Consider the following 14,878-nt stretch of genomic DNA (forward strand, 5'->3'; position numbering starts at 1 on the left):
GGTATAAATACACACATACTTTATAACCTAATTAGCTTGGTATGGTTTAAATGTATCTGAATGTGTGTGAGAGTCTGTGTCGGGTTGAAGAAAAGACGCTGTGTGTCAACGCTGCGGTTTAGGCAGAGTATAGTTGGGCTCCTTCCTGGCTCTGTGGCAGAGGTTGCTGCGGTCAAAGAAGAGTGGACAAAGAACGTACAGTTCACCTGACGACTGCTGTCATTACCCAACAGAGAGGGTTGTTCTGCAGCCAATTTGTGCGCGCGTGCGCATGCACGTCCGTCTGTGTGTGTGTGTGTGTGTGTGTGTGTGTGTGCAAGAAAGAAACAAGTTTTGCACTTCAGTTGAAATAATGCAGTGTAATGTATTCAATAAGACATGCTGTTATTGACAATTATCGGCGCCAATATTGGCATTTTGACTTTTATCGGTATCAGAACTACATCGGCAGATACAATGTATACACATGATACCAGTATTGAGTATATAAAAAAATATGAGCGAAGTAGCATAAATTGTGGACTAAAAGCAAAATCAAAAATAATTGTATTTATAAAAAAAAAAGAAGCAAAAACACTGACATGGTGTTTTATTATTTGTGCTATGGCGCCATCTATTAGACAAATTTGCTCACTGCAGATTCTGCTCTGTCCTGCCATTTAGCAAACAATTTGTACTTAATAATCCGTCCCATGTGTGATGTCTGTAGGAGTGTTTTGGTGCATATTTTTACGTACTTTCGTAATGCAATATGCTAACATGTTTACTGTGTCTGTGTTAGTATTATTAACTTCAAACGGCATTTTTGTATTGTTTCAGTTCCATAAATTCCTCCGTAAATTCACCAAAACGTCACAGTGGAGTTATTGAGTCTCTTTAGCTGATTGGAGAGCTAGCTTCGGCAGCTAGCGGGTCCATGATGATGACTTATGTTTTGTTTGATCAGCCGTTTTACTGCCGTGTTACAGAGACCAATTGGAAACAATTAAGGTATGGAAATAAATCTTAACAGAATCTTTCTGTGTAAATAACACATTTTACAACGCATAAATCTGTGGCTTATAGTCCGATGCAGCAAATATATGGAAAATATTTTTCTCCTCAAAAATGTAGTGGGTGCGGGTTATAGCCCAATTCGCTCTATAGTCCAGAAAATACAGTAGATAAAAAATAGTCACTGCTTAAGCACTAGCCTTTTTTTTTCACCACAGCTCTCACGTGGGCACGCCCACTTCCCCACCCTCCTTTTCGCTCCCTTTTGCAGTGCCTGTCGCCTCCAATACATATCCTTCCCTTAACTATCAAAACCCCCATTTTTTTGCCGGCAAATCCAGTTGTCCTTCTTTCCCAACGTATTCACGGTTCCGTTTTGGGGTTTTTTCCCCGACTGCAGTGCTCGACAAGGCTCAGCAGCACTCACAGCTTGGGCTCATGGAAGGACCATGAGGAGTTTCATGTTCCAATATCTTTGACAAAAATGCAAACTCTGTGTAAATTGTAAAGAAGAGCAGGCAGCAGCTCACACATTCTCATACCTTCTGTAACATCCAGGAAGAATTGATGTCAGCCAGCTTGAAAAACGTCTCAACTATAATCTATGTGAAGGAGCCCGGATTTTGTATTTAAATGTTAGCAGTACTTCAGGGTGCCTCACGAGGGAACCTTATAACTTATTAAATCCATAAACGGCTATAAAATGTAGTAGATGGTGAGTTATTGTGATGTCATATTTTTACCAATTTTCTCGATCCATTTGCTTTATTTTGAAAAGCAAATGTTGATGCTCCTCCTAGCCACACGCAATAAAGGTGTTTAATGATTTTTGCTGCAAAGTTAAACATTAGCAGCTCGTAAAGCATTATGTTGTTGCTAGCCCGACTTTCCTAAAACAGGGATTCTTCAGGTGTCAGCAGATCTAATTCAATGCTTTTTTAATGCCATGTAAAACAAATGTATTGCACATGTTCTAATACAGATAATTATTATATACAGTCAAAAGATTACAACTGTTTGTATGGACAAAATTATAAGCATTTGACAATGATAATCTTGAATAGTTGAAAAGTTTATATTAGAGGCCCCCAACTTTTTGACTCAAGGGTCGCATTGGGTGAAAAAAATGTTTGTCAAGGGTCGGGCTATATATATATATATATATATATATATATATATATATATATATATATATATATATATATATATATATATATATATATATATATATATATATATATATATATATATATATATATATATATATATATATATATATATATATATATATATATATATATATACATACATACATACATATCATTTGTCTCTTTGCAAATTAGTCAAACTGCCTTCCCCTTACACTGAACAAAAAAAAAGTCTGTGCACTGATGTTTAAAAACACTCAAAATCTATTTTAGGTTTCCCCAACGTTTTGGCAATTTTTTTCCCTTGTGCACTAATTGACTGAAAGAGCATACATTCGCCGCGCACTCGCGTGAGCGTGATGACGTCACGTTATTGATGGGGAAAATGCATTTTTTTAAACAATGTGATTTGCCTGATCGGCTAAGAAACCGCGAGAGTAACAAGCGGTAGAAAATGGATTGATGGATGGGCTAAAAAGGACAGATTAAAAAAATAATAATTTAAAGAAAAATAAAAAACAAATTTGTATTTTTTTATAATTTTTTTACCCTGGACTTCCCGCGAGCCGGATTTTGGACGTTGGCGGGCCGTATCTGGCCCGTGGGCCGTAGTTTGGGAACCTCTGGTTCATATTAACTGTTACTCTCTCGTGCAGTGATTCTCAAACTGTGATAAAGTAAGTAGGCTCCATCTAGTGGTACGCCAAAGAATCACGTGACTTAAAGTACAATGTTTTATTTTCCTATATTCAAACTGAGTTACTGTTCTGTGTGTAATGATACAGTGGCCAAAATATTCAATATACTTTATGAATAAGCCCTTTGCCTTGTTTTTAATAAATACTTAGGCCTAATACACTACTGTATTTCAATGTTGGTTATTTGGTTGCACTTGAGAGAACCAAGTTTTTTCTGAGGTGGTACTTGGTGAAAAAAGTTTGGGAACCACTGATTTAGTGAATTAGAATTGGCTCACAAGAAAGCTACATTAAATTTAAGATTTTTTTTTTGTAGTGGTAGCAGCAGCTGCCAGTTGTGGTGGCATAAGCAAAAGTTGCTAGGTTGGTCATGTCAAAGAAATTTGGCTGTCTGCTTTTAACCGCTGTGATTACCAAATATCATACCTAATCAATATAAAACACCTGTTTTTGTATGGTAAAATTCATACAAAATATGTATTTGTATGGTTAAAACCATAGAAAACAGCTGGTTTTGTATGGTTTAATACATAGAAAACACCTGTTTTTGTATGGTTAAATCCATTATAAAAAAATTTAAAATTTGTATGGGTAAATCAAATGAAAACACTTGTTTTTGTATGGTTAAATCCATAGAAAACACTTGTTTTTGTATAGTTAAAATCATAGAAAACACTTGTTTTTGTATAGTTAAAACCATAGAAAACACTTGTTTTTGTATAGTTAAATCCATAGAAAACACCTGTATTTGTATGGTTAAATCCATAGAAAACACCTGTATTTGTATGGTTAAATCCATAGAAAACACTTGTTTTTGTATAATCAAAACCATAGAAAACACTTGCTTTTGTATAATTAAAACCATAGAAAACACTTGCTTTTGTATGGTTAAATCCATAGAAAACACTTGTTTTTTTATAGCTAAATCCATAAAAAAACACTTGATTTTGTGTGGTTGAATAAAAAGTTGCTGGTTTAATCACGCCAATTATTTTAGCACCGTAAACTGTTTCCATGCTTTTAACCGCCGTGATAACTTTATATCATACCTCATATATTTAATTCCTCTTGGACATCAAATGTAAAGCTTTTTAATGCCATTTAAGGCAATAAAAAATGTATTAAAAAAAACAAATTCAAGCCTTGTCCAGCTGTTTACTGATGTACACGACTCATGTTTAAATAACTTTTACTGCCAACTAATATCGATTATCGGCCTGCATGACTACTAGTAATCCCTGAAAAAAAACATACCTGCAAATCTCTATTCCCTTGCCCTACCTTGAAATTGGAGTGAACTCGGTTATTGTAGAAAATCCCCAGGGGAGTGAGTTCTGCCTTTGTTTCTTGCACAGAGCCATGAGAGTCTCCTGTAGAGGAGCTGTGGAACACAAACCAAATCCCGGCATCCTGGAACCAAAGGAAGGAGGACTCAGAGGAGATGACAAGACAAACTCAGAGTACCAGCCGCCATGCTTTTCATTATCTTTCATCCGGCATGAGTCGCAAGGATCAAGTCAGCGACTACAATAACAAGCGGAGGAGGGCAGAATGTTGTCAATAAAGCAGATGCAGCCTTTAAGACTTGATTATTTACAATGTACAGTAAACATCCCCTACCACTAAGCACATGACCTCCCCATCCAAGGTCGTCTTCTCATTTGCCACACTATATTAAAATTACTCAACTGTGCAAGGACACTAAATCCGCATAAAAAAAACAACAACTCTTAAGTCTTGTTTTATTGATGGATCACTTTGGTATATGCATGAAATCATTTAATTTACAGAGGAATCTTTCTTTTTCTCATAAGATCGACGTTCGTACCTGAGAACCAGCGGCGGCATTACTTATAAGGTTGTTGTTGGGGTTGGCGATCCAAAACGTAGAAACCGCCCTGGAAGACAATCACACACACACACACACACACACACACACACACACACACACACACACACACACACACACACACACACACACACACACACACACACACACACACACACAGCAGAACATATTAAAGAGCACTATATTGGCACTTGTGAGAATCACAGACTATGAAATCAGTAATTTTTTAAAAAACATTCCCCAATAATCTAGCTCTCCAACATAAACCTTGGACAGGAACAGCCCTTCCAAAACACACACACACACACACACTGCTAGAAGCAGACATCGGTGGCTCCCTCATAGTGGCACTTCACTGACTGCGACAGGAAAACATCCCGTCCAGAGGCGAGGATGTTATTGCACGGATAAAATCGGTGTCTTTCACACGGATCTGGAGCTGCTGGCTCCTTTCAAAATGTGTACACACGATCTCTTCCCACAGCGACACCCTGATTGAAGGGCTGGAATGGTTCACAGATTCCACACTTCCGATCTTATCGTGCTTTGTGGTCACTGTTTTCAGTTCGGTAGAATGTACATTGTTATTCTTTTTAACACCCCAGATAATCATACATCATATTAGGGTTGTACGGTATACTGGTACTAGTAAAGTACCGCGATACTAATTAATTAATCACTATGCCACCTCTAAAAAGTACCGGTTCTCTATTTTTCCCCCCAATGTCGTGACATTGCTGATTTTACGAGCAGAGGAGCATGTTCGGTAGAGCACATTCACAGAGTACTCACAAGCAGACAGTGTGTAGACAGAAAAGGGAGAACGGACGCATTTTGGCTTAAAAACTACCGATAAAGGTAAAGTTATAACACTGGTACGCCGCTGTAACGGTGCTTTAAGACTTGGCTAGCTTGCTGGCTAGCGGTAAACGTCCATCCGGAGTCTGCAGTGTTTTAGCGACTTCTAAATCACTAATCCTCGCTTGCATGGCGACGAATAAAGTAAGTTTCGTACAAGTATCATCCCTGCAGGACGAGGAATAGCTAAACACACCATAGGAGCTAGGGTTGTCCCGATCCGATATTTGGATCGGATCGGCCGTCGATATTTGCCAAAAAATGTGTATCGGCAAGGCATGGGAAAATGCCCATCCAGATCCAGTTTAAAAAAAAATCCGGTCCGTGTTTTCCAACGCACCGATTTAAATAATACATTCCACTCTTCTGCTGCTCCCTACGCTCCGTTCCATTTTCCAGCACACCTTCAACACATCCACAGGTCTGTGTTCTAACCGTTAAGACGGCTGTGTGAATTAAAAGTTATGGTAAAAATGTCAGCTGTGTGGGATTACTTTTACTCTACAAAACGAAAAAGGTGAAGAGGTGGAGTGCAAAACATGCCACAATAAAGTCAAGTGTGGTAGTAAAGTTGTGAGACATTTTAATGACTCTTGAGAGTGAGAGGCTTTTTAGCACTCATTGATGAACACAGGAGCAGGCTGACACCTGAGAATCAGGAAGTGCTTGTCTTTGTTAGAAAGAATCTCCCCATTATGCTTGGACTTCAAGCATAATGGGCCATTTGAGCTCATTTCCCACTAAATAAAACCCATCGAGAGCCACAAACTCTGTTTGATTTTCAAAATGACAATAACACTACTTATAGTTTCATTAAACTTATGAAAGAGTATTTATGAAATCAAACACAAGACAGAAAGCGATCCACCAAGTTTTTTTTTGCTCTGATTAGCTTTCCGCAGTAGTTCAAAAACTGCTATTTTTCTGTCATCTCCAGCTGGGTATTTCTTCGCAAATGCTGTGTTTTTCTGGAAATGTCTTCAACAATTGTTTTTTGTTGTTGTTTGCCATTTTCTCTCCACATATTAAGCACAACATGAACCAACCTCATCAACAGTGAAGGCAAATTAATCTGTCCATGAAGCATTAAATGTTGTATTTTCTGTCAATTGCTAGCTTAAAAACAATACAATTGCTTGACAATAAAATATGACACATAGGGGGTGTGACCAACGTTCCCTCTAAGGTACGCGCCCGTGCAACTGCACACTGCTCACGCGTCCTCTGCGCACGGCAAATCTAGGCCGCTCACAAAATCGAATAAAAACATAAGCGCACAACAGTGTGCACGTCTGCCGTCGCTCACATGTGCGCTCCTGAATGCCCATGGAGTTTGGGCGTTTGCTCACACATGAAAAATTGGAGGGAAAAATTGGGTGTGGCATATATTTCGATCGACAAAATATTAAATTTGATTTTTTATTTTTGTATTACAAGATCCCAAAACTCTTCAAAAAATCAACTGTAACATTGAAATTAACTAACTAAATAAAATAGAATTAGATTTGAATAGCCATTATTTTTTTAAATTCAAATCCATATTTGGACGTGCTATGATGTTGTAATGACGCTAGCGTCGTTAGCATTGGCTAATATACTAACATGTTTACGAGTGTCTGTGTTAGTATTATTAACTTACAACGACATTATTTTTGTATTGTTCCAGTTTCACAAATTCCTCAGTAAGTTCACCAAAAAGTCATTGTGGAGTTATTGAGTCTGTTTCGTTGATTGGAGAGCTAGCTTCCGCAGCTAGTGGGTCCATGACCATGACTTTGTTTTTTGTTTTGATAAGCCGTTTTTTGCCGTGTTACATACACCGTTTGGAAACAATTAAGGTATGTAAATAAACATATACAAAATCTTTCTTTGTAAATGACACATTTCACAAAGTTTATATCTGCGGCTTATAGTCCGAAGCGGTTAATATATGGGAAAATATTTTTTCTTTCAAAAATGTTGTGAGAGCGGCTTACATACCCGGTGCGCTGTCGTCCGGAATATTCGTTACGTGATGTCTATATTTTTATACACACTGGTCTAAAATTGAAACAGTTACTTTCTCCCAAAATGTATTTTCTTTCTTTCTTTCTCAGTTTATTTCAAACATGAGCACATTCACAACACAATACATATCACCTCACATCACATCATGTCCAAAAAGGAGTAGGAAGAAGCAAAGCTTATTTAATTCTACCCCTTTCCCACGTCAGAGCGCCCACAAATATATAAATTCATTTACTGACTCTTTTTACAGCAAAATAGTAAAAAGACATCCGTGAATGAGTAATACAACAGTTCTGTAACATGTAACTAATTCAGACATTACCAACATACTGAGATGAAGAACATCTTATTTTCAATAAGGTTGAAAGTGTTTCTCATAATTCTTCTTCTTTGTACTTTGTAAGAACTATTAATTTGAACAGCCTCTTAAACTGGATCATATCAGTACAATGTTTAACTTCTTTACTTAATCCATTCCATAATTTAATACCACATACTGATAAGATAAAGGTTTTAAGTGTTGTACGTGCATACAAATGTTTTGAATTAGATTTTCTTTTAAGGTTATATTTCTCCTCTTTAGTTGAGAAGAATTGTTGTACATTCTTTGGTAGCAGGTTATAATTTGCTTTGTACATCATTTTAGCGGTTTGTAATTTTATCAAATCATCGAGCTTTAATATTTTTGACTCAATAAATAAAGGGTTTGTATGTTCCCTATATCCAACATTATGTATTATTCTAATTGATCTTTTTTGTAACACAGTTAACGAATGTAGCGCACATTTCCCCATATTTCTGCACAATAACTCAGATATGGTAACACTAGCGAGCAGTAGAAAATATAAAGTGATTTTTGGCCCAGGACATATTTTGCTTTATTCATTATTGAAATGCTTTTTGCCACCTTATGTTTTATGTTTTGTATATGAGATTTCCAGTTCATTCTACCAACTATTAATACTCCCAAAAATCTGGTTTCTTTTACCCTTTCAATATCTACTCCGTCTATTTGTATTCGTGTCTGATGCACTTTTCTACTGTTACCAAATAGCATTATTTGAATTTTACTGAGATTCAAAGATAGTGTCTGTTTTAATCAAACCATTTTTTAATATGTTCATTTCTTCTGTTATTATTTGTATTTTCCTGATTTCTTTAAGTGTTTCATAAAGCCAGAAAGTTGCCTGTTCAATTTTCTTTGAGTCGGACAACATTTGCCATACAATGGATTACATTTTTACCAGACATGTTTCTTTTTTACAAAAGGGTTAGTTTTGTGTCATGTCCTCATTCAGTTTTTTCTACAAATCTAAACAACTGACTGAACATCCTCCAAGACAGGAGATTTTATACATTTTTACCAGGGGTTGTATACATGCCACATCTGATTAAAAGTGGTAATAGTGGATTATTGCGATATGTGATATTCGGGGGTGTCAAAAAAATATATATTGTATACAAACCGAAATGAAAACCATGGCCTTTTTTTTTTTTAACACTGATGTGGAGGGAATGTACACTTACATTTGTCCAATCCTGCTTGAGAATTGTACTTTGTAGTTTGAGAGTCATTGAATGCGTCCTGACAGGTCATTGGAAGGGAAAGTATGTACCATATTTTTCGGATTATAAATCGCTCCGGAGTATACGTCACACCGGCCGAAAATGCATAATAAAGAAGAAAAAAACATATATGCGTCGCACTGGAGTATAAGTCGCATTTTTGGGGGAAATGTATTTGATAAAATCCAACACCAAGCATAGACATTTGAAAGGCAATTTAAAATAAATAAAGAATAGTGAACAACAGGCTGAATAAGTGTCCGTTATATGACGCATAAATAACCAACTGAGAAAGTGCCTGCTAATTTAACGTAACATATTATGGTAAGAGTCATTCAAATAACTACAGGTTAACATGTAATACGTTTACCAAACAATCAGTCACTCCTACTCGATAAATCCCATGAAATCGTCTTCCTCGATGTCACTTCTAAACAACTCTGCCAACTCCAAAAAGGTATGCGCCGCTTCCTCTTGTCGTTTTCTACTGCATATTTCAATACGTCCAGCTTGTAATCTGCAGTACATGATTTCCTTTTTCGATGCCATTTTTGTTCAGCCCTTCTCAGTTTTCATAAGTTACCGCCAACGATGAAATGATCCATTTTAATAGCTACGGCTGTAGCATATAGCATATAGCAGTTAGCATCCCATGACCCACAATGCACTTCTCCCATGACCCTCCCTCGCCGAATTCTTATTGGTCAACGTGTGTGTGACGATTGCTGACATTTTCTTCGTCTCTTCCGCGAATGAGATGAATAATATCATTTGATATTTTACGGTAATGTGTTAATAATTTCACACATAAGTCACTCCGGAGTATATGTCGCACCCGTGGCCAAACTATGAAAAAAACTGCGACTTATAGTCCGAAAAATACGGTACTTGTTTTTAATGAATACTTTGGCCTTTTACGCTACTGTATTTTGATGTTGGTCATTATGGTGGTACTTGGAGAGCCAAGTGTTTTCTGAGGTGGTACTTGGTCTGATCTAGAAGATGTGAGACAGGCCTCTATGTTGGTTATGTTGAAATCCAGGTTGAGAACATCTTTATTTAATTGTGCATATGACACCTGAAAATTATTTATTTGAATTATATTTGTTTTTATGATGATTTATTCTATGATTTTAATTTCAACCATCCACCAATTTGCTACCGCTTGTCCCTTTTGGGTTCATTGGGGGTGCTGGAGCCTTCAACCATGATTATCCTATTTTTGTAATTTTCTGTAAGGCATTTTGAATTGTCTTGTGTACGTATTGTGCTCTATGAATAAACTTGGCTTGCCTACTATGTGCCATTATTGCAGCCATCCTATTTCCTGAGCTTGATCTACAAAAGGTGATGCAGACATAAAAGGCAGTATAGTGTCTTACTTGCACTCGGTGCTGGGTGAGGGAGTATAGCCCTTGTAGACTTTGTCCTTGATGCTGAGGCAGAGTGTCTCGTTGCGATCAGTGGGCAGCAGAGTACCGGGTCGCGTCAACAGGCCCAGGTTGTGGTAGAAGGTGTTGCGCTGTTCAATGCCATCCTCCAGGAAGAAGCAGTGGCCCAGTGTGTCGTAGCCCACGGTGTTCTTCACCTGGACACAAAGAGAAAGGACTTTTTGAGGAGCCCAAGGAATCTCAACTTGAAGGCAGGTTGAAGTATCCTAAAGTCAAGATTGACCGACTCAGTTTTTTCATCGTCGATGCTGATACTGATTAGAGGATTAGGAGTCAAGAAGGGCCATAACCGATATTTGGAGACAATATTCATTAGCAGTAAAAGTGATTTAAACATGAATAGTATACTCAAAAAACAGCTAGACAAGGCTCTAAGGTTGTTGTTTTTTTACTTTTTTAGTTTAGGAAATGTCACCGAAAACCGTTGGGAAATTTCCTAAACACCTTTATTACGTGTGTCTTTTTAGTATAACTGTCAACATCTACCTAAGGACAAAATTAATGAAAACGCTCACAAACACGTGTTTTTGTATGGTTAAATCCAAAAAATTACTTGCTTTTGTATTGTTAAATCCATAGAAAACATTTGTTTTGGTATGGTTGAATCCATAGAAACATTTGTTTTTGTATGGTTAATCCATAGAAAACACCTGTTTTTGTATGGTTAAATCAAAATGAAACACCTGTTTTTTATGGCTGAATCCATTGAAAAAAATGTTTTTGTATGGTTAAATCCATTTAAAAAATGTTTTTGTATGATTAAATCCACAGAAAACACTTGTTTTTGTATGGTTAAAACCATAGAAAACAGCTGGTTTTGTATGGTTGAATTCATAGAAAAAAACTTTTTTATATGGCTAAATCCATTTCAAAAAATGTTTTTGTAAGGTTGAATATATAGAAAACATTTGTTTTAGCATAGTTAAATCCATAGAAAACACTTTTTTATGTATGGTTAAATCTATAGAAAACACAGTTTTTGTGTGGTTAAATCCAAAGCAAACACTTGTTTTTATATGGTTAAAACCATAAAAAAAACACTTGTTTTTGTAAAGGTTGAATTCTTAGAAAACACTTGTTTTTGTATGGTTAAATCCAAAGAAAGCACTTATTTTTGTATGGTTAAATCAAAAGTAAAAACCTGTTTTTATGACTAAATCCATTGAAAAAAAATGTTTTTGTATAGTTATATCCATTTAAAAAATGTTTCTGTATGGTTAAATCCACAGAAAAAACTTGTTTTTGTATGGTTAAAACCATAGAAAACAACTGGTTTTGTATGGTTGAATTAATAGAAAAAAATAGTTTTAATATGGCTAAATCCATTTCAAAAAAGGTTTTTGTAAGGTGGAATCTATAGAAAACATTTGTTTTGGCATAGTTAAATCCATAGAAAACACTTGTTTATGTATGGTTAAATCTATAGAAAACATTAGTTTTTGTGTGGTTAAATCCAAAGCAAACACTTGTTTTTATATGTTTAAAACCATAAGAAAACAATTGTTTTTGTAGGGATGAATTCATAGAAAACATGTTTTTTTGTATGGTTAAATCCGAAGAAAGTACTTATTTTTGTATGGTTAAATCGATAAAAAACACCTGTATTTGTATGGGGAAATCTAGGGCTGGACGATATATATCGATATACGCGATATATCGCTGGTTTGTCTCTGTACGATATAGAAAATGACTATATTGTGATATTCGAGTATACGTTCTCACGCAGTTGCTTTTAGCTGCGGGCATTACACTACAGGCTCTTCCCACTCCTTCTTGTGTCTACTTCTCACAGACAGTAAGCTCACCTTCTTACATACGTCACATACTGTCACGTCATACGTCACATACGTATACGCCCTCGCGGAGCAGAGAGGTAGCAGCAAGAGTAATGTTAGCTGTGATGCTAGCGGAGCCGTGCGAGTGGTAATACGAGAGAAAGAAGGTGCGAATCTGGTAACAAATGAAGGAAGCGGGAATATGTCGAATAGACAACTTTAATTTGTCAAGTGTGGGGCACAAGCGTTGCAACCAGAATAGCATTACTGCTAATATGTAGCATCATTTGAAAAGTCACCTGCTAATAACTGTTTAGTAAATACAGTTTTGGTCAATTGACTTAGTTGTGATTTCTTTCTCGGCATGAAAGTTTAAAATGAGTATATATGATTGCAGTATGAAAAATAATGTTTTAATGTAGACACATACAATCATCATACTGCTGAGATTATATGCATCAAGTGTTCATTCAAGGCTAAGGAAAAATATGGAGATATATATCATGTATCGCAATATGGCCTAAAAATGTCGAGATATTAAAAAAAGGCCATATCGCCCAGCCCTAGGTAAAGCCATAGAAAACGCTTGTTTTAGTATAGTTAAATCCATAGAAAACACTTATTTTTGTATGTTTGAAAGCATAGAAAACACTTGTTTTTGTACGGTTAAATCCAAGGAAACACTTGTTTTTGTATGGTTGAATCCACAGAAAACACCTGTATTTGTATGGGTAAATGGATAGAAAACATGTTTTTGTATGGTTAAATCCATAGAAAAAGCATGTATTCCATCCATCCATTTTCTACCGTTTGTCCCTTTTGGGGTCGATGGAGCCTATCTCAGCTGCATTCGGGCGGTAAGCAGGGTACACCCCGGACAAGTCGCCACCTCATCCCAGAACGCCTGTATTTGTATACAGGTTAAATCAATAGAAAACACTTGTTTTAGTATAGTTAAATCCATAGCAAAAATTGTTTTCGTATGGTGAAGTCTATAGAAAACACCCGTTTTTGTGTGGTTAAATCCATTAAAAAAATTGTTTTTGTATGGCTAAATCAATTTAATAAAAAAAAATTGAATAGGTAAATCCATTTAAAAAATAGTTGTATGGTTAATATAGAAAACACCTGTTTTGTATGGGTAAATCCATAGAAAATGTGTTTTTGTATTGTTAAATCCATTTAAAAATGTGTTTTTGTATGGTTAAAATTCAATTTTAAAAAAAATTGCATGGGTAAATCCATTTTTTTTTTAAATGTTTTGTTTGGGTAAATCTATAGAACACACTTGTTTTTGTATAGTTAAATCCATCTGAATCCATGTAGCGGACAAAGAATGCACAGCCTTCAGGTTCTTGTCTTTTCAGGAACTCCTTATCCCCAATGATTATCTGGAGGAGGTGTGAGTGCATTGCTGATTTCCCATGGTTTCGTCTTTTAAAAACAAAGCGCTGGGAACAAAGGGAAGGAGAAAACAGTCACAGGTGTAGAAATCCTGTTAATGTTTACTGATTAGTGCATGTTGCCGGTAGCAACACGCACTAAAAAGGAAATCTCCATGGTCGTGGTGGATATGGGAAAATATGTTCATAATGGTATAATGTGTACTACATACTTTTGTACTTTCCATTTCCTCAACACTGACAGAAACAATGCTCCCAATCCAACATTGAAATAGATGCTCATCCTTTTGACGTCAGCAGAGCATCAGTCCTATTGTCAACAAACGGCCTTGTACTGTACAACAATCCCAATAAGTGACCTTGGTCACTTTTGTAGGTCACTGTACAACACAATTATCTGCTATGTTCCCCATTAGTATTATATGAACGTCTTGTGCGTAAAAGTTTGACGGCCTTCTTCTCCCACAGTTTTCATTGTATTGGAACTGATCCCACATTTTTCATCCAATTTCAGTCTAAACATCCATCTTAGTCAGGATATTCAAGCTTTCAAATAAGAAATGCTAGAAAAATTCAAGAGACAAAATGCTCCTTGGTCTTGTTACTCCAGTGCTAGCATGTTAACATCAGCATGCTAGCTTGCAAAAATTAGCATTCTAGCATTTTATCGTTATTGTGCAAACTCGTTTGGCCCATTTTGCAAACGTTTACCCCGAGTCAAATAACTTGGTATGTGACACAGGCTAACTTTCAGTATGCTAATGTTCACATGCGAACATTAGCATGCTAACTTTTTTAGCTCATTTTGGGGAATTAGGTTTTTGTTTTTTTTGTCATGAAAGAGGGAGTTTTTTTGGGGTTGGTGCACTAATTGTGAGTGTATCTTGTGTTTTTTATGTTGATTTATTAAAATGAAAAATAAAAATGTATAAAAAAATTATTCTGCGGCCCGGTGGTTGGGGACCACTGGTCTAGTATGTTCACTATTTTATTTAAAAAATAAAAAAAAACTAGCTATAAGAAACATATGTTTAATGTACCCTAAGATTTTTTATTGAAATAAAGCCAATGTAATTTTTTTGTGATCCCCTTTATTTATATTAAAAAGTACCAGAAAGTATCAAAATACA

The 14,878-nt window shown here is 36.1% G+C and overlaps 1 protein-coding gene across 2 annotated transcripts in view; it reads right to left on the minus strand.

Moving 5' to 3' along the window:
* Nucleotides 1–14,878, minus strand: part of cemip2 (cell migration inducing hyaluronidase 2) — a 105,824-nt gene that overhangs the window by 25,076 nt on the left and 65,870 nt on the right. For both annotated transcript variants that reach the window (XM_061897827.1, XM_061897836.1), the window contains 3 exons: nucleotides 10,502–10,707; nucleotides 4,668–4,737; nucleotides 4,121–4,249 (listed from right to left, as the gene is read on the minus strand). In XM_061897827.1, the coding sequence (XP_061753811.1) occupies nucleotides 4,121–4,249; nucleotides 4,668–4,737; nucleotides 10,502–10,707 (405 nt within the window). The remainder of the gene's footprint in view (nucleotides 1–4,120; nucleotides 4,250–4,667; nucleotides 4,738–10,501; nucleotides 10,708–14,878) is intronic.

This window comes from Nerophis ophidion, linkage group LG01 (assembly GCF_033978795.1).
Source record: "Nerophis ophidion isolate RoL-2023_Sa linkage group LG01, RoL_Noph_v1.0, whole genome shotgun sequence".
NCBI classification, from domain to species: domain Eukaryota; kingdom Metazoa; phylum Chordata; class Actinopteri; order Syngnathiformes; family Syngnathidae; genus Nerophis; species Nerophis ophidion.